Source organism: Oncorhynchus mykiss, chromosome 14 (assembly GCF_057628025.1).
Source record: "Oncorhynchus mykiss isolate SJ-2025 chromosome 14, ASM5762802v1, whole genome shotgun sequence".
Lineage (NCBI taxonomy): Eukaryota > Metazoa > Chordata > Actinopteri > Salmoniformes > Salmonidae > Oncorhynchus > Oncorhynchus mykiss.
In genome coordinates, this window is record NC_143035.1 from 19473849 (window position 1) to 19493754 (window position 19906).

At 40.8% G+C, this 19906-nt stretch overlaps 1 protein-coding gene across 1 annotated transcript in view; it reads right to left on the reverse strand.

Moving 5' to 3' along the window:
- Positions 1–19906, reverse strand: part of LOC110487747 (annexin A5-like) — a 44183-nt gene that overhangs the window by 16511 nt on the left and 7766 nt on the right. The window contains exons 2-4 of the mRNA XM_090198040.1: positions 9263–9419; positions 8911–9052; positions 3341–3385 (exon numbers count right to left, since the gene is read on the reverse strand). Of these exons, the coding sequence (XP_090054166.1) occupies positions 3341–3385; positions 8911–9052; positions 9263–9419 (344 nt within the window). The remainder of the gene's footprint in view (positions 1–3340; positions 3386–8910; positions 9053–9262; positions 9420–19906) is intronic.

A 19906-nucleotide genomic window follows, 5' to 3' on the forward strand; every position in this document is an offset into this window, starting at 1 on the left:
TCTGTCTCCATGCTATCCTCTTCTGTGAAACTGAAACTTTTTCAGAAGGTTCTTCTCAAGATGAGAAGTTCTTCATAGACACTCTGTACTTTAATCAGTCCCTCCCAGATGGTTAGGCTACTGTAATGCAATCTGTGTTCATACATGTTAGCAATCAATGCTTCGCAGAAGTAAACACATACAAACTCACTTTGATAGCACTAGCCTGTGTCATGGCGAGTCATAGTTCTCTAAATTCTCCTTGGTTTCATCTTTGAGGAAAATATAATTTGAGGAGAAAAGCAATATAACATCTCTTTCAACCTTTGACTCAGTCGGATGTCAGCACAGGTGTGAGATTTGAGAAAATTATTCTTCCCCTCTCTTCAGCAAAGCTCTGTCCTCACAATTTGCTTTGTTGTGCATTCCTTTGTCTAAGTACCAAGAGTATACTGGTATGTGCTGATCAAAAAAAAGACACCATTTGAATCAACTGAACGTTCAATTCTGATACATAGACCCTGGTTCGATTCCAGGCTGCATCACAACCTGTCGTGATTGGGAGTCCCATAGGGTGGTGTACAATTGGCCCAGCATCGTCCGGATTAGGGTTTGGCCGGAGTAGGCCATCATTATAAATAATAATTTGTTCTTAACAGACTTGCCTAGTTAAAGAAAACATTTTGAGAATGCAATTGTCCTTTGCTGTAGCATTACAGGTCAAATGAAAGGCTATTAGCACAAGGTGTTCAATTCTTCTACTATGTTTAATCATTAAAGATGTTGATATAAGGGAGCAACTGGATTTACAAGTCCGTGGGTGAATAGATAGAGGGGGGTGAAGACTACTTTAGTGGCAGTTGGTGACTTCAAATTTGAGGAGGATGATGGATTCATATTATTTTGAAGAAATGAAAGCTAATGGGAAGACAATCTTCATTTGATTATGATCTGAGACAATGTCCCATAGATGCGGTAAAGAGGTCAATGGAACTCGACCAAAACAATGGAAATGCCATGGAAACACGTGAGGGAAAGATTCCGTGGGGGAAAGATCCCGAATATCCTCATTGCCTCCCAGCAACATTAGCCTAGATTTAGGCTATTGTTTATTTGTATATTTCACACGATGTTGAGGTAAAAATTGGAGTGTAACGCTTGTATGGATGTCAACCAATACATGTTAATTTCGTCATCACCAATCAACTGCATTACAGTTAAAAACAACTTTTACTACCACCACCGATTTCTCTATGCTAGCTATGCTACCATCTTATATGAATGGGAGTTAGCATTTAGAAGTCACTTCTTCTAAACCTGAAAAGGGACTACTTCTAAATGTTATGAGCCAAATGTATCCAAATCGGACTTTAGTAACCACACTGGGCCTGTTATAATACATCAATCATGACGGATTTGACGAATATCCACTTTGTTAGATCAGATTTGTTGAATGTGCACCAATCCTGCATCCTTCTTCTATTCCCCACGGTCTGCATTCTAGTGACCTCTTTACTGCATCTATGCATCTACACTCAAGTTCACATGGGTCATAATGACCTCAAAGGTTTGAGAAAGGATGCATTAAATTACATTTGTAGAATTGCCAGAAGAAGAGAAACGTTGACTGACTACTGTCCTAAGTATTAAAAAAAGATCTCCCTTAACATCATTCTGGTGAATAATACAAATAATCAGTGATTCATGTATAACTCAATGCATCTGCTATTTGTATTTACAGCTGACCCCTCCTGTTCCTTGATTAAGAGGTGATGACTACTCCACTCTACTACCAGTGTCAACTGTCTTCTGACTTGAGAGGCAATCTGCACAAACAGTAATCAACCAATGCAAATAGGCCTATGGGACAATCCACTGCTTGATTGATTGCATTTGGCTGTATTTACTCAACGGCTGAAACCCATTACGAGTCACACCAACCAAAAGAGACCATGTCTGTCTGTCTGATTTATTTCAAGTTTCCGACACAATGTTTACATTTACATTTATGTATAGGGATTGGACTGAGGGTGGACATTAATATTCTGAGCTAGAGCCCCATCAGTTACATAGTCTACCTGACTACTTAGGGGTTTTCAAGTTAGGTCTCCCCTGATGAAACCCTGTTCTAGGTGGGTGGTGTTAGACCCACCCTATCCATGTTACCATGCTTATGGTATTACAACACTATGCAAATTAACCACTATTATATGTAAGTGGACCTCTGTCTTTTTAATCATCTAATCAAATAGTTAGAAATATTCATAACGAGCTGAAGAAGACCTCTACAAACAAATCAAAGAAGTGAACTGGATGAACAAGTTAATACTTGATGCCACAGCAGGGAAGCTGTTTGCTGTCATATTGCCCTTTTAATGAAGAACCCTGGCCAGTACATTATGTAGCTAGCTACTGAAGAGCTACTGAAGACCCCTTGCCAGTACTGTCACTAGCTACTGAAGAACCCTGGCCAGTACATTACGTAGCTAGCTACTGAAGAACCCTGTCCAAAAGTGGCCTTCGTGTAGCTACTGAAGAACCCTGGCCAGTACATGATGTAGCTAGCTACTGAAGAACCCTGGCCAGTACATTATGTAGCTAGTTACTGAAGAGCTACTGAAGACCCCTTGCCAGTACTGTCATTCGCTACTGAAGAACCCTGGCCAGTACATTACGTAGCTAGCTACTGAAGAACCCTGTCCAAAAGTGGCCTTCATGTAGCTACTGAAGAACCCTGGCCAGTACATTATGTAGCTAGCTACTGGAGAACCCTGGCCAGTACATTATGTAGCAAGCTACTGAAGAACCCTGGCCAGTACATTATGTAGCTAGCTACTGAAGATCCCTGGCCAGTACATTACGTAGCTAGCTACTGAAGAACCCTGTCCAAAAGTGGCCTACATGTAGCTACTGAGGAACCCTGGCCAAAAGTGGCCATCAGTACATTATCTAGCTACTGGAGAACCCTGGCCAAAAGTAGCCATCGTTGCCACAAGAGGTTGGTGTTCCTTAATTGTGGAGGACGGGCTCGTGGTAATGGTATCAAATACATTAAACACATGGTTTGATGCCATTCTATTTGCTCCGTTCCAGTTATTATTATGAGCCGTCCTCCCCTCAGCAGCCTCCACTGATCGATACATTATGTAGCTACTGGAGAAACCTGGCCAATTATGTAGCTAATGACGAACGCTGGCCAAAAGTGGCCATTGGTACATTAGGTAGCTACTGAAGAACCCTGGCCAAAAGTGGCCATCATTGGATAATGATCCCAAGTCAACCTGAACTTGTGTGGTCCATTTTACTGATGTATTTGCAATACTTTGAACTAACACAACAGTAAGCAAACAAAAACACTTACCATGAGATATAACTTGTTGATGAGACTAAGTAGAATTGGTAAAATCTGAAAAAGCAATCGTGTAAGCATAACAGGTTGTTAAATCATCATGGTCACAAATGTCCACCTACAGATGTTCTTCAAATTTTGTAGAAAAATATGGTAATTCATAAGTAAAATTAATTGAGCATAGGATATCAAATACACATTTTTTTATATTAAATATACTCATGATTTTCTGTCTTGTCTCATATAATTCACAAAAACATTGCAATATGAATAGAAAAAAACTAAAAGGTATCTTACCAAAGATGTCTTGTTTTCTGACCTCTAAGAATGGACAGTGCTGTAAAGATACCGTGGGCTATGAAGATGTTATGGGCATTGACACTTCTCTACCCCACCCCTCAACAACAGCAGTGTAGTGTGTGGGGATGGCCTAATTGTACTACACGGCTGTCCAAATAAAGTGTCCTATTTCAGCAGCAGTCAACCAAATGGGGGATCATGACCTAATGCATTCTGGTGTTTTTACAACGTAGTATACGGATGATACATTACAACACTAACACATGGACAAGAGAGACAGAAAGAGAGACTGTTGTGACAATGAGGGATCCAATAGAGATCTTTTACCACCCGTTTGAATTTCAGCCTAGAATTTCCCTAAATAGGCTATAATTGGGGGTTTCAGACATCAGAGACTTTATTTCACCCACGGCCCCACAATCCCATTCCAACCTTAAGTTCCATTTACTGGAAGAACCTGTCAGGTGGATTGAGACTGCATCTACAGTAACTCACAAGGACTAAACCACTTCTCAACCACCTCACCAGACCTGGATCTGATACACATCAAATACTTTGTCATTTAGGTTTCCCGGTACAATAGAGTAGCAATACAACAATGCACATATAGAATAGTCCCAAAAGTGCAAACTCTAAACTAAATCAAGAGCTGCACACCTCAAAATATTTTCTGGGATTTTAAAGTGACATGTCGGTATGTACTTGACTGAGCAAACATGGGTTATCTACAGCATGTTTATATTTCAGAGTTGGAGGAATGTTAAATAAGTCAATGTTAATGGAAAATCATTTCCCCCAGCTTTCCCCTGCATCTGTTCTGCTTGTGTTTGAGATACTGTAGAAATATCTGGGTACTTGCATTGGATGTGTTATTATTCATTGTGTTTATTGAGATAATGACAGTCAGGCCCAATTCATGGTTCAGGAAAACAGAAGTGTGTTTAAAAAAGCAAGTATTCTGCCTCCCGAGTGGCGCAGCGGTCTAAGGCAGTGCATCGCAGTGTTGCGGCGTCACTACAGCCTCTCTCGAGCCCTTTGGGGAGTTGCAGCCATGAGACAAGATCGTAATCACGAAATGGGGGGTAAAACATTTGAAAATAAAGTATTCATTAATAAAACTAACATGTTCTGGTATGCCTTCATCAGCTAATTTTATTCCTTTACCAACAGACTTCTTTGTAACTAATGCTACCTTATATAATGTTACTTACCCTACATTATTCATCTCATATGCATACGTATATACTGTACTCCATATCATCGACTGTATCCTTATGTAATACATGTATCACTAGCCACTTTAACTATGCCACTTTGTTTACATACTCATCTCATATGTATATACTGTACTCGATACCATCTACTGTATCTTGCCTATGCTGCTCTGTACCATCACTCATTCATATATCCTTATGTACATATTCTTTATCCCCTCACACTGTGTACAAGACAGTAGTTTTGGAATTGTTAGTTAGATTACTTGTTGGTTATTACTGCATTGTCGGAACTAGAAGCACAAGCATTTCGCTACACTCGCATTAACATCTGCTAACCATGTGTATGTGACAAATAAAATTTGATTTGATTTGATTTGATTTGATTTGAAAGCAGGAGAATTGATATGTGGCAGTGTAACGATCATTCAGAGAATTGATATCTGACAATCATTCAACAATCAGAATATCTTTAATATACTGTAGTATTTGCAAAGAACGGAAACTGAGTCAAATATAAAATCTCAGAAATAACATTGTTTACATGTACATTTATGCAAAATATGCCATGGTGTATCAACAATATGGTCGTAGCAAGGGTGTTGTAGACTCAACATGGATCTTCAACATTTTCATTAAAGAAAGACAAAATATTTAATGACAATTGTTTATAAAACAAACTGGTATCCAATAACAATTAGTCCATTAACTTTAGATGGATAAAAGATCATCAAAACAGCACATAAAAGATGAAATATGTTTTTACTCAAAGTAAACACTTGAATCAATGTAACACTGTTCCAGTGTCTGTCCAGGTCTACACTTTTCAGTACTAAATGAATACTGTGCTTAGTGCGGACCAGGGGAGAACGACTGCACCCTCTCATTGAAGCTATGCAGTTCAAGGCTGACCTTAGTACTGCAGGCATTATTTTCAGAAAACAGGATCCCCATTATAGTGAATGGGAAAATGGCAATCTTCGTGAAAATAAACACATTTTTCGAAGACAATCATTGCTTCTATTACACCAGTTTTATGTCCTTGAACCAAATATTTTTAAATGGCACACAGAATAAGTTATAAGAATAATTTTGTTGTTAATGTACCCCGGTCAGCCTTAAATTTGAGATACTCAATGAGTGGGGGCAGTACTAAGCTACAGTAGCCTGCAACGTCACTTCCTGGAGTAGCTCAAACTGTGTAAGATATGTCTTCATGAAACACCATCTTAACCAACTTCCTTGGCTTCAAATGCACCATTGAGTCTTGACATAGGAATGAATGGGGTCAAGTGATCGATGGCTTTGTCCATTAATATACAGTCATTGGTGCTGATGCTGTTACACCTTCTCAGTGTTAGGAAATTAACACCAGTACTTTTACAGTAACTCGTTTTTAGGCGTTGTTTTAACACTGTATGGTGTAAAGTCTAATTTGAATATTCCTAGCGTGCCTTGCTTTTTCAAGTGAATTGTAGAGTTGACTGTATTTGCTGGTGACAGAGAGATGGTTGTTGAATTCATTCATTTTCACTCCTGTGGCATTCACTAGGTGAATGTTGTCATTAAACTTTTTATGACAATAAATTACATACAGTACCAGTCAAAAGTTTGGACACACCTACTCAGGTTTTTCTTTCTTTGACTATTTTCTACATTGTTGAATAATAGGGAAGACATCAAAACTATGAAATAACACATGGAATCATGTAGTAACCAAATAATTGTGGAGGCCAGGTCATCTGATGCAGCACTCAATCACTCTGCTTCTTGGTCAAATAGCCCTTACACAGCCTGGAGGTGTGTTGGGTCATTGTCCAGTTGAAAAACAAATGATCGTCCCACAAACCAGATTGGAATGGCGTATCGCTGCTGAATGCTGGGGTTGCCATGCTGGTTAATTGTGCCTTGAATTCGAAATAAATGTGTCACCAGCAAAGCACCCCCACACCTCCTCCTCCATGCTTCACGGTGGGAACCACACATGTGGAGATCATCCGTTCACCTACTCTGCGTCTCACAAAGACACAGTGGTTGGAACCAAAAATCTCACATTTGGATTCATCAGACCAAAGAACAGATTCCCACCGGTCTAATGTCCATTGCTCGTGTTTCTTGGCCGAGCAACTCTCTTCTTATTATTGGTGTTCTTTAGTAGCGGTTTCTTTGCAGCAAGTCGACCATGAAGGAATGATTCACTCTGGCTCATCTGAACAGTTGATGTTGAGATGTGTCTGTTTCTTGAACTCTGTGATACATTTATTTTGGCTTCAATTTCTGAGGCTGGTAACTCTAATGAGCTTTTGCTTTGTAGCAGAGGTAACTCTGGGTCTTCCTTTGCTGTGGCGGTCCTCATGAGAGCCAGTTTCATCATAGCGCTTGATTGTTTTTGCAACTGCACTTGAAGAAACTTTAAAAGTTCCTGGCATTTTCCGTATTGACTGACCATGTCTAATGGACTTATCCTCTGTAGCAGAGGTAACGCTGGGTCTTCCTTTGCTGTGGCGGTCCTCATGAGAGCCAGTTTCATCATAGCGCTTGATTGTTTTTGCAACTGCACTTGAAGAAACTTTAAAAGTTCCTGGCATTTTCCATATTGACTGACCTTCATGAGATCAAAGTAATGATGGACTGTTGTTTCTCTTTGCTTATTTGAGCTGTTCTTGACATAATATGGACTTGGTTTTTACCAAATGGGGCTATCTTCTGTATACCACCCCTACCTTGTCACAACCCAACTGATTGGCTCAAACGCATTAAGAAGGAAATAAATTCCACAAATTAACTTTTAACCAGGCACACCTGTTATTTGAAATGCATTCCAGGTGACTACTACATGAAGCTGGTTTAGTGAATGCTAAGAGTGTGCAAAGCTGTCACCAGGGCAAAGGGTGGCTACTTTGAAGAATCTCAAATATAAAATATATTTTGATTTGTTTAACACTTTTTTGCTTACTACATGATTCCATATGTTTTATTTCGTAGATTTGATGTCTTCACTACATTTTATTCTACAATACAATTCTTTAAAATCTTTAGTGTTGAGTCATCTGCATACATAGACCCACTGGCTTTACTCGAAGCCAATGGCATGTCGTTAGTTAAGATTTAAAAAAAGTAAGAGGCCTAAACAACTGCCCTGGGGAAATCCTGATTCTACCTGGATAATGTTGGAGAGGCTTCCATTAAAGAACACCCTATGTGTTGTGTTATACAGGTATTTCTATATACACAATATAGCATGGGGTGTAAAGTTATAACACATAAGTCTTTCCAGCTGTAGACTATGATCTAACAAAACAGCCCACACAATCTTTTTATTATCCATTTCTCTCAGCCAATCATCAGTCATTTGTGTCACTGCTGTGTTTGTTGATTGTACCTCCCTATAAAATAATTGTAAAATAGCATTGTATCTGGGCAAACACAATGGGTGTGTGTACAGTAAGTATAAATGTATGTGCATGTTGTGTGAGTGAGCAGATGATTGTGTGTGTGTGTGTGTGTGTGTGTGTGTGTGTGTGTGTGTGTGTGTGTGTGTGTGTGTGTGTGTGTGTGTGTGTGTGTGTGTGTGTGTGTGTGTGTGTGTGTGTGTGTAAGGCCCTGTGAGTGTGCATAGAGACAAAAATAAAAAGGTAATTGAGGATACAAGGTTAACTCAGATAGTCCGTGTAGCTATTTTGTTGGCTATTTATGTCTTATTTATTTTGGGGTTGAAGCTGTTCAAGAGACTGTTGGTGCCAGACTTGCAAAGGTACCGGTTGCCGTACGGAAGCAGAGAAAATAGTCTATGACTTGGTTGGCTGGCTGGAGTCTTTAACGATTTTACGGGTCCTCTGACACCGCCTGATATAGAGGCCCTGGATGGCTGGGAGCTTGGCCTCTGTGATGTACTGGACTGTCTGCACCACACTCTGTAGCGCTATGTGATCGAGCTATTGCCATACCAGGCAGTGATGCAGCCAGTCAAAATGATCTCAATGGTACAGCTGTATACGTTTTTGAGGATTTGACGGCCCATGACAAAAAAAAAATCAACCTCTTGAGGGGGAAGAGGCGCTGTCGCACCTGTTTTGAACCATTTAAGTCTTTAGTGATTTGGACACCGAGGAACTTGAAGCTCTCGACCTGCTCTGCTGCGGTCCTGTTGATGTCGATGAAGGTGTGCTCACTTCCCCCTCCATAGTCCACGATCTGCTCCTTGGTCTTACTGACGTTGATGGAGAGGTTGTTCTGGCACCACACTGCCAGGTCACTGACCTTCTCCCTGAAGGCTGACTCATCGTTGCCAGTGATCAGACCTACCACCGTCGTGTCGTCAGCAAACTTGATGATGATGATGGTGGAGTCGTTCGTGGCTATGCAGTCATGGGTGAACAGGGAGTACAGTAGGGGACTAAGCACACACCCCTATGGAGACCCTGTGTTGAGGGTCAGCAAGGCAGAGGTGATGTTGCTTACCCTCCCCACCTTGGGTCGGCCCGTCAGGAAGTTCTGGATCCAGTTGCAGAGGGCGGTGTTCAGACCCAGAGTCCTAATCGTCGTAGCGAGCTTTGAGGGGACAATGGTGTTGAACCCTGAGCTGTAGTCAATGAACAGCATTCTTACATAGGTATTCCTTTTATTTTGGTGTGTGAGGGCAGTGTGTCGAGCAGTTGAGATTGCGTCATCTATGGATCTGTTGGTGCTGTATGCAAATTGGAGTGGGTCTAGGGTGTATGGGATGATGGAGTTTATGTGTGCCATAACCAGCCTCGCAAAGCATAGCTATTGTGGTATGAAGCCTTAGAGTTCTTGGGGACAGCAATGATGATGGTCATCTTAAAACATGTGGGGATTACAGACTGATGAAAATTACCGTGAGTATACCTGCCAGCTGTTCTGTGCATGCTCTGAGAACACACCTTGGAATACCGTCGGGCTACACGGCCTTGCGGGTGTTGTCCTGATTAAAGACCTTTTTCATGTCGGCCTCAGAGAGTGAGGTCACCTAATCCTCTAGGTCGGTGTTGTTGTCAAAGCGCGCATAAAAAGCATTGAGTTTGTCTGGTAGACTGGTCACTCTTCATGGACACACAGCTGGGTACAGGTGAGTCTGGTCTCGCCTGATGGATTTTGCTTTAATACAACATATAATAGAAACATATTTAATCACTGGTGATGAAGGAGAATATCTCTCCTCAGGAATTCAGTAAGTATAATTTTTTGTGGACAGATGCACGTGTAACATAGGATGGTATCGTAGTATCTGTCAACAGACTGCGGGATGCGACGACTACAAGGAACTTTAGGTCCCGCCTTAAATGACATGCAGCTAAAGCCTTCATAAACACTACATAAATGTGTTACAAATCATCTATATCCGTATGTCATGCTTTATAAAGAGTTCATAAATATGGCATTACTGTGTGATATCACCACCAATGTCAAACGTGACAAACCTATGCTTTATAAAGGACTTGTATAAATCATATTAAATTGAGGCTTCACAAAGCATTTATAACCCAATCATGCATCTTGATAAAGCACTGCATCGCCAGGATTTCGGGTTCGACCAACCATACATAAAATGTATTCACGCTGTAACTCGCTTTGGATAAAAGTGTCTGCTAAATGTTAGATTTATTATATTTGACTAAAACATTTCTAAGATGGCCCAACCTCTATCCCTCTTGGGTGCATAGTCAATATTGGACATGACCTCAACTTCCCCCAAAATGCTATGCTGCAGTTTGACAAACACAATAAAGTGCAGTAAGTTTTCTTGGTTTAGTTTATCCAGGTTTTGGATTTCCTAAATATTTTCTGGTTTACCCCAGTTTTTTTCCACAGTTGAATTATTATGAATTATTATTATTTGATTTGTCTGTGTTCATAACAATGCTTAAACCACACCAGTGGATTACTATTTAGGTATGGGAAAAATCTAAGATACTTAGGTTTTTGAGTGTAGTTGCCCTTTAATTCAGTGTGCGTGACCTGCACTGTTGTTTTGTTAGCAGGTTTTCTGTAGAGTAGTAAGCGCACATGTGATGTGATTCGGCTGCCAATGGAATGGGTGAAGGCCAGCAAACATTGTTAATGTTTGGACAATTTTTTTCATATCATGAATGGTTATTGACACCTCTACTATTATGTGGGGGAATTTTATTTGTGACTTGGAAGTACTTTTTTAGTGTTACGGACGAGACGCTGATAATGTAATGAGTTCGCAAATCAAATGCCCACTGTGCTGCCTGTCATGGCCGTCGTTGGAAGGAGACCAAGGTTCAGCGTGGTGCGCGTACACTTTCCTTTTTATTTCAAATGTCTCCAACAAAACCACAAACGCAAGAAACAACCGTGAAGCCACAAACAAAGTTAACTACCCACACTGAAGGTGGGAAAAAGGGCTACCTAAGTATGATTCCTAATCAGAGACAACGATAGACAGCTGTCCCTGATTAAGAACGGCCAAAACATAGAAATAAAGAAACTTAGAAAACAAAATATAGAATGCCCACCCCACATCACACCCTGACCTAAACAAATAGAGAAATAAAACATCTCTCCAAGGTCAGGGCGTGACACTGCCACTTGACAGCGAAAAACAAGTAAGCTAACCTTTATTTATTGAAATGTAAATTAGTTTGTAGTAGTTAAGTGTTGAGTTAGATTACATACTATAGCTATCTCAATCGTTATTTCAAATAATTTCAGTGACTTCAAAGCAACTGCTAGCTAGCTGAATTTTACTGTAGCTAGTTAAAGTTAGTAGGCTCAGCTAAATCCCCCTAGATACAGCCATGTATCATAGTCACGTCAATAGATTTGTAAATTAAAGAGCAATATAATATGAATTGAATGGAGTTTCCCCTCTTCCCATTTAGAGTTTCTGGAGCAGCACAGAAATGCCCTTATCCAGATGGTGTGACAAAGGCATTTCCTAACAGACATGCTAACTTTCAATGTTGCTACTTTTAAGGTTGGACTCAACATGAGGTACCTTCAGCAGGAAGAGAGGCAGGAATCATTTGTCCACCAGCTCAGGGACAAGCTACACTATTCACAACCCTGTGTAATATTCAATGTAATTGCATTAGTGGACTTTTTTAAACTTAATGTATTTGTATTGTTTTAAAAATTGACAAATAAAAGGAAATATGTGGTTTAAACATGTCTTTAATGTCTATTTGTGTTAGTTGTTGGTGATAATTCCCTAAGTGTTAATACATTTGTGTTTACATCATTAAGCCTTTATGTATGTGTTATGAATGATCAAAGGTGTCTGACTTTATAGTAAGTACAGTGTCATATGATACAATGCATTTATGTATGGGATATAAAATACCAAAAGGGGTCTGACTTTAAATGAGGTACAGCGTCATGCAATATATAGTCTTTATGGATGTGTTATGAATGACCGAAGGTGTCTCACTTTAATTAAGCCAAGTATTACAGGACAAGTGTCAACAAATAGGATATTAACGTTCTGCTGATTTCTGAAGGTTCTCTCACAATCCACAGGTTACTGTAGCGTGTGAGAGGTATTTAAATAGGTTGATTGATCTGCAAAGCTTGCATTTGTGTGTGTCAGGACTAGGGTTGCACATTTTGGGGAATATTCAGAGGTGGAAACTTTCTGTGGGAATTAGCGTGAATATATGGGAATGAACTGGAATATATGGGAATTAACGTTCATATATGCAAATTAATGCCATTTAAATGAAGATGTTTTGTTTGCATTGGATATATTTACCATATCATATGGAGACAAAAACATTAACCTTTCTACTTATCATATGTAGACATAATTGCAAATGAAAAAATCATTCCAATAGAAATAAAAAAAACTATTTCATGTCTTCTCCATGGACCTCCTCAATGTCCACCTCTCGACTCTGAGGCCTCATCTTGACTTTCACTTTCCAACCTTGTTGAGGGTGGCTCGTTTTCAGGCTCAAAAACCCCGGATGGCCACCAACCCCAAATTTGCCAGGATGGCCACCAACCCTTGTATTGGTCAGCCGGTTGCGTGCTTTGGTGTGTGTGTGTTCCAAAACAAGGAGCAGTTGCCACCTCAGAGCGCTGATGTTGGTGGTATTTGGAGGATGATGGAGGCAACAGGGGAAAGAGCCTCAGATCCAATAAGTCCCTTCCACCAGGTGGCTGATGAGATGTGTTGGCACAACTGCCATATTGCATCTCCATCCCAAAGCCCTTGCTTGGAAGTGTACTTTGCCAGACTGCCAAGAACCTTGCCCTCATCCAGGCCAAGGTGGCGAGACACGGCATCGATGACACCATAGGCCTTGTTGATCTCTGCACCAGACAGGATGCTCTTGCCAGCATACTTGGGGTCCAACATGTACGCTGCAGCGTGTATGGGCTTCAGGCAGAAGTCTTCATGCTTTTTGATGTATTTCATATCTGCAGTTTCCTCTGCTTGGAGCAACAGTGAAGTGGGCAGGGTAGTACGGATTTATTCTATTACATCTGCAAGCAGTCTGAACATCAGTCAGGATGGCATTGTCTCCCTCAATCTGTGCAATGGCTACTGCTATAGGTTTCAAGCTGCTTACCACTCTCTCCCAAAATACATCATCCAGGAGGATCTCTTTGATGGGGCTGTCCATATCAGCAGACTATGATATGGCCGTTTCTTGGAGAGACACCTTCCCCTCCAGGAGACTGTTAAACATGATGACAACAACACCCCAACGGGTGTTGCTGGGCAACTTCAATGTGGTGCTCTTATTCTTCTCACTTTGCTTGGTGAGGTAGATTGCTGCTATAACTTGATGACCCTTCACATACCTAACCAATTCCTTGGCTCTCTTGTAGAGTGTATCCATTGTTTTAAGTGCCATGATGTCCTTGAGGAGCAGATTAAATGCATAAGCAGGACAGCCAATGGGTGTGATGTGAGGGTAGGACTCCTCCACTTTAGACCAAGCAGCCTTCATGTTTGCAGCATTGTCTGTCACCAATGCAAATACCTTCTGTGGTTCAAGGTCATTGATGACTGCCTTCAGCTCATCTGCAATGTAGAGACTGATGTGTCTGTTGTCCCTTGTGTCTGTGCTCTTGTAGAATACTGGTTGAGGGGCGGAAATTATGTAGTTAATTATTCCTTGCCCACGAACATTCGACCACCCATCAGAGATAATTGCAATACAGTCTGCTTTCTCTATGATTTGCTTGACCTTCCCATGAACTCTGTTGAACTCTGCATCCAGCAAATGAGTAGATAAATCATGTCTGCTTGGAGGGGTGCATGCTGGGTGAAGAACATTCAGAAATCTCTTCCAATACACATTGCCTGTGAGCATCAGAGGTGAACCAGTTGCATACACTTCTCGAGCAAGACATTCATCTGACTACGTTCCTCAATTGAGTCAAAAAAGCCTTCTAATTCAAGGAGGACCATGAGCTGCTGCTATCGATAAGGTGTCTGATTCATAATTTTCACATCGAATAGAAGTAGAGGGACATTTCTCAGAGGTTGCTTATTGTGAGCGCTGAGGGAACTTTATGCACTTGGCCAGATGATTTTGCCTCTTTGTGACAAAGCATGTTTGGGGCGGCAGGGTAGCCTAGTGGTTAGATCGTTGGACTAGTAACCGGAAGGTTGCAAGTTCAAATCCCTGAGCTAACAAGGTACAAATCTGTCGTTCTGCCCCTTAACAGGCAGTTTCACAGCCTGTTCCAAGACTGTGAAAATAAGAATTTGTTCTTAACTGACTTGCCTAGTTAAATAAAGGTAAAAAATGTATCCTATCTCTCCCATATCGCATTCCTGTCCTGCACACACATTAAGTCCTGCACACACATTAAGTGACCACTTTCAAGATACAGCTCTTAGTTTCAATAAAGGGGTTTTGAAGTCGAGTCAAAGCTAAAGAAGCAAATATACCAACACATTCCAACAACATATTGAGAATCTTAAACCACTGTAAACCGCCAGCCTGACTGTATGGTAACTAACTAGCTTGAATTACTTTAACATTTATAAAGTAGTTACAGATAGTGTCTCCTCCACTATTAATACATATTTAATTATTTGTAAAGCATTATTAAATAATACAATTATGAAGCATGTATAATTGCTTATTCTTTTTTAGGTTATTAGTTATGATTTGTTACTTATGTTCTCCTGTTGCAAGTGGAAACATTATAGGGTACTGTAGGCCTACCAGTGCAGCGGTGTGTATACCCCTGCCACCTGTTGGAGTTCAGACAGAGTTTACCCCTCCATAGCAGTCGTTTTTCAGAATCAACAGCTAGTCGATATGGAAGGATTATTATTTACAATCTCAACCTCAGTTGGGACAGAATGATATACATTCCATTGGACAGCTCACTTTCCGAGTGCTGATAGAGGGACAATAAATACAATTCATATATCGAGGTGTCTGTCTCGGTTTCCACCCGCTGCTTATTTGGTCCCATAATACTATACTCTGAGGAGGTGGCTGATGAAATGGAGCAGTATACATTTCCATGGATATTGACAGCTCTTTGAGATATTGAGAGAACTGTCTGGGAGCACTTCTCAAATCAGATCATGAGATTTGGTTGGGTTGAAGTGACTTCCTTAAGGGAATGGAAACACTTTAGGAAGTAAAGATAAGAAAAGAGATGTATTCAGTCCACTAATACTAAACATGTGCAATTTACATAGAAACAACGTATTCTGGGGATTTTGATCTTGAACGTTTATTTGGGTTGTCTCTAGTTACCACAGCCACAAAGTCAAAATTGTTTGGAAAACAACCGTGAGGTTAGGTTTAAATTGTAGAAATAGGCGGAGTTTAGCCATAATTATGACTTTGTGCCTGTAGTAACTAGTGATGACCGTTTATTAGTGGTATGGGTAGTGCCATCTTGGAATACCACAGTAAAGACTGACACCAACGCGTCATTGGAAGGATAGATGCGGTAAAGGATTCAATAGAACACAAACCGTGCCATTAACCAGATAGGCACACAATGAACTAATCTGATCTTACAAAGTGTATATTCATCATGATTTATGAGTTGTAACAGGCTCACAATGTGGTTAGTTGAGTCCGATTTTAATATATTTGGCTGTTTTAGCTGCGCAACATTTAGAAGTTGTCCCTTTTCAGGTTTAGAAAAAGAGACTGCTAAATGCTAACTCCCGTTCGTATAAACTGGTTAGCATAGATAGCATACAGAAATCAGTGGTGGTAGTCAGTCGTTTGCAGTTGATTGGTGATGACATGAACGTGTTGGTGTTGGCATCCATACAAGAATTAAACTCAGAATTTTACTTCAACATGGTGTGAAATACACAAACAATAGCGGTGTAACTGTTAACCAAACCCACGGTTTGTGAAATTCCAACTGTTACAGTTTTTGTTTGTTTGACAAGATATTCTAAATGAAAAAGCACCCTATTTGTGGTACAAGTACAGTTTCATTCACAATGATCCTGGCAGGGATTGTTATGTTGGGTCTCAAATAGAGGTCTAAAAAGTTGGGCCCGTTCCAAAATGGCCCTGAGGCTTTCTTTTTTTTTTTTTTTTTTTGCATTTTTTACCCCTTTTTCTCCCCAATTTCATAGTATCCAATTGTTGTAGTAGCTACTATCTTGTCTCATCGCTACAACTCCCGTACGGGCTCGGGAGAGACGAAGGTTGAAAGTCATGCGTCCTCCGATACACAACCAACCAAGCCGCTGCTTCTTTAACACAGCGCACATCCAACCCGGAAGCCAGCCGCACCAATGCGCCGGAGGAAACACCGTGCACCTGGCCACCTTGGCTAGCGTACACTGCGCCCAGCCCGCCACAGGAGTCGCTGGTGCGCGATGAGACAAGGACACCCCTAGTATCCCGCTCCAGCCATTACCATGAGCGTGTCCTCCCAATTAAGGTGCAACCAACCAAGTGTGATTTATGCCTATTTGTCAGGGTGAGAAAGCCTCAGGGCCGGGCCTCCCGGGTGGCGCAGTGGTTAAGGGAGCTGTACTGCAGCGCCAGCTGTGCCATCAGAGTCCTCCCTAACCCGGGCGACGCTAGGCCAATTGTGCGTCGCCCCACGGACCTCCCGGTCGCGGCCGGTTACGACAGAGCCTGGGCGCGAACCCAGGACTCTGATGGCACAGCTGGCGCTGCAGTACAGCTCCCTTAACCACTGCGCCACCCGGGAGGCCCGGCCCTGAGGCTTTCTCACCCTGACAAATAGGCATAAATCACACTTGGTTGGTTGCACCTTAATTGGGAGGACACGCTCATGGTAATGGCTGGAGCGGGATATGTGGAATGGTATCAAATACACCAAACACATGGTTTCTATGTGTTTGATGCCATTCCATTGGCTCCATTCCAGCCATTATTATGAGCCATCCTCCACTCAGCAACCTCCATTGGCATAAATAAATGTGGAGACAACAACTCCCGCACAATACCATGATGTATTAATCTCATAATTCCACTGTCCCGCAGCCCAGGCAGAAAATTCATAAATATTATCTCCCTCGGGGGAAAAAAGTGACTACACGTTATTTTTACATGCTACTATTTGGTTTGCAGCAGTTGGGGGTTGTATAAACCTACCTGTCTGCCTCTAAGACCTGTGCAAGAATGTATCATTTTACAAATGCGATCTCTCCCGTGCCAGTGGAGTAGCTATCCCAAGAACGAACGCGAAACTAATAATTTAGCATGGAAACCGTCAACACTCAGAACCCATAGTCAAAACAAGCATTTGGATTGGTTGAGATGCGTTCTAAATCATACTAAAACTAATCATACTAAAACCCCCCAGAGGCTTACCCGTTTCGTACGGGTAAGCCTCTGACACAAAAATGGGAATCTTATTTTCTGTTCCATCTGAGACATCCCTGCTCATCCACTCTTCTACCAGCCAATTCATTAACTTGATCTTGATGTAAAAGGCATCTAGATATTATTTCCGCTTGCTTCTAGCCTAACATTTGCTTTGCAACAACGGGGGCTTCTACAAATGTTGCTGACTTCTCGACATTTGCAACATTGTTTCAATATTGAAATTCGATCTTCAACGTCCTATTGAGAATTAATTCGTCAGGAGAAGGACATCTATTCTCAGCCAGTCGAAATCATGAATCAGCATAATTTTTATGGTTATACAAATTTCAATAGAAAAACAGGTCAAACGAAATGAAATGCAGTTACTTTGCTGTTATTCTAGCTGCACAGTTTGACGTGACTGTGTTAGCCGTAGTTGGCTAGCCAGCAAGTGATAAGAGCGTTGGCAGCGCTGGGTCAAGTCCAAAGATATAGAACATAAAGACTTCACGACTAGGTTGCGTCTCTGGCAACCTAACCAGGATGAACGGCCAGCCGGCTAGCTGTGTCGGGACTAGACCCATATTTTCGTTGAGGGATGTATAGCTTATGAATACATTTATCAAAATAACATTTTATATTTAATTGGTAACCCGTTGTAGAAAAGCAAGTGTACACAAGAGGACGTGCTAAACGTTATTTTTTAGCACGGCGGTGCTGCGGTCATAGCTTATTTCCCTATAATGCATGGTAGAATTGCAAGGTAGAATTCAATGGCTATAGTTCGAGCTGCTTTCGAAAGGAAAAGTCTAGTCTAACTAATCCCCCCATATCTAGTCTGTTGTCACTAAGACCATCAGACCATCTCCCTGACTAAGGCAATACCTTGGCCGCAAATTGGCGTTGGCCAGAGGGAAATATGGGCAGTCCCATGATAACCTAAATATCTATGAGGGTGCTTTTTAAGAGAACTAAGCAAATAACATGCAAAACAGTCGTAAAAAAATAAGTAGTAACAATAATAGATCATATTAATAGAAATAATAACAGCACAATCTTTTAAATGCATGCTCATTTTAGAAAGTCCTAGCAAGGCTATAAGTGTTGGTCAGCCCAGCCTGCTCAGTTTATTGGATTAAATTGTTAGAAGAAAAAAAAAATTAAATGAAGAAAAAACAACCTATATACATATATATATATATATCACAATACCAGTTCTACATGTTCTATATGTCCATTACAAATATGCAAAACATATTTCATGTAGTCAGTGGCGATTTTAGCATGTAAATCTTGGTGGGGCCAAAATAATATATATGTGTGTTGCATGCCAGCAAAGCCACTACACAACACTATACATTAATTGAACTATAAAGATGTCCCAACAACAGTCACAAAACCTTACCGCTGTTACACCTGGCTATCAGCAGAGCCTTGTCTGGCAGCGAAACAGTTCATTCAGCCTCATTTATTGCCATTTAAAAAAACATAGCTGATATGGCTGACTTGTTTAAACAAATGTGGTTTCTACTGACAATTGAGATGTACAAACTATGGCATAAGGGGACGACAAGCGCATAAGAGGTCATCCATAATTTCGATTAAGACATTAATGAGTGAGCTAGGACGGACGTAGTCAATTTAACTATTTGTTCAGCACTTCTGAAATCTACAGCGACAGAATTCAGAACACGGGCTGTTCTTACAGTGTTCTCCCTGTACACCAAGTCAGATCCGTAGGATAAATACAGGGGGCATATAAGCAGACATTGAAGGCTCTTACAATATTAGATTATTACATTTCTCAAAAACATGTTATAGGCTAACGTTACATGTGCACTACCGATATTTGGCGAAATTAAGATGTGAAAATAGACCAAATTATTAGGGTAAGGAACATGGGCTACTAAGATCTTACTGCACAACATACACTTACTATAACTTTCTTAGCTACAGTATACATGTCTCCTTGGCATATTACATAATTCATGCAGCAGCATATAAGACATTTGTTGGACTAAAAAAAATAGCTAATTTGAACAGGAAGATGGCGCAGCGGTCCTTTTGTGGGAAAATTCCACAATCAAGAAAGAGAAAGAGACCGGATATATAATACTGTGTTGGATGACCATTCAAAACGTATTTTCCCAGTCGAAGCTCATTTGACAAGGATTTAAAAGGATTTGCCAGTAGATTGTCGACTTGATTCATGATGATGACTGCTATCTAAGATTTTAAAAATAAGATGTTGACATGATCAGTACAATCAAAGCTACTGTACATATAAC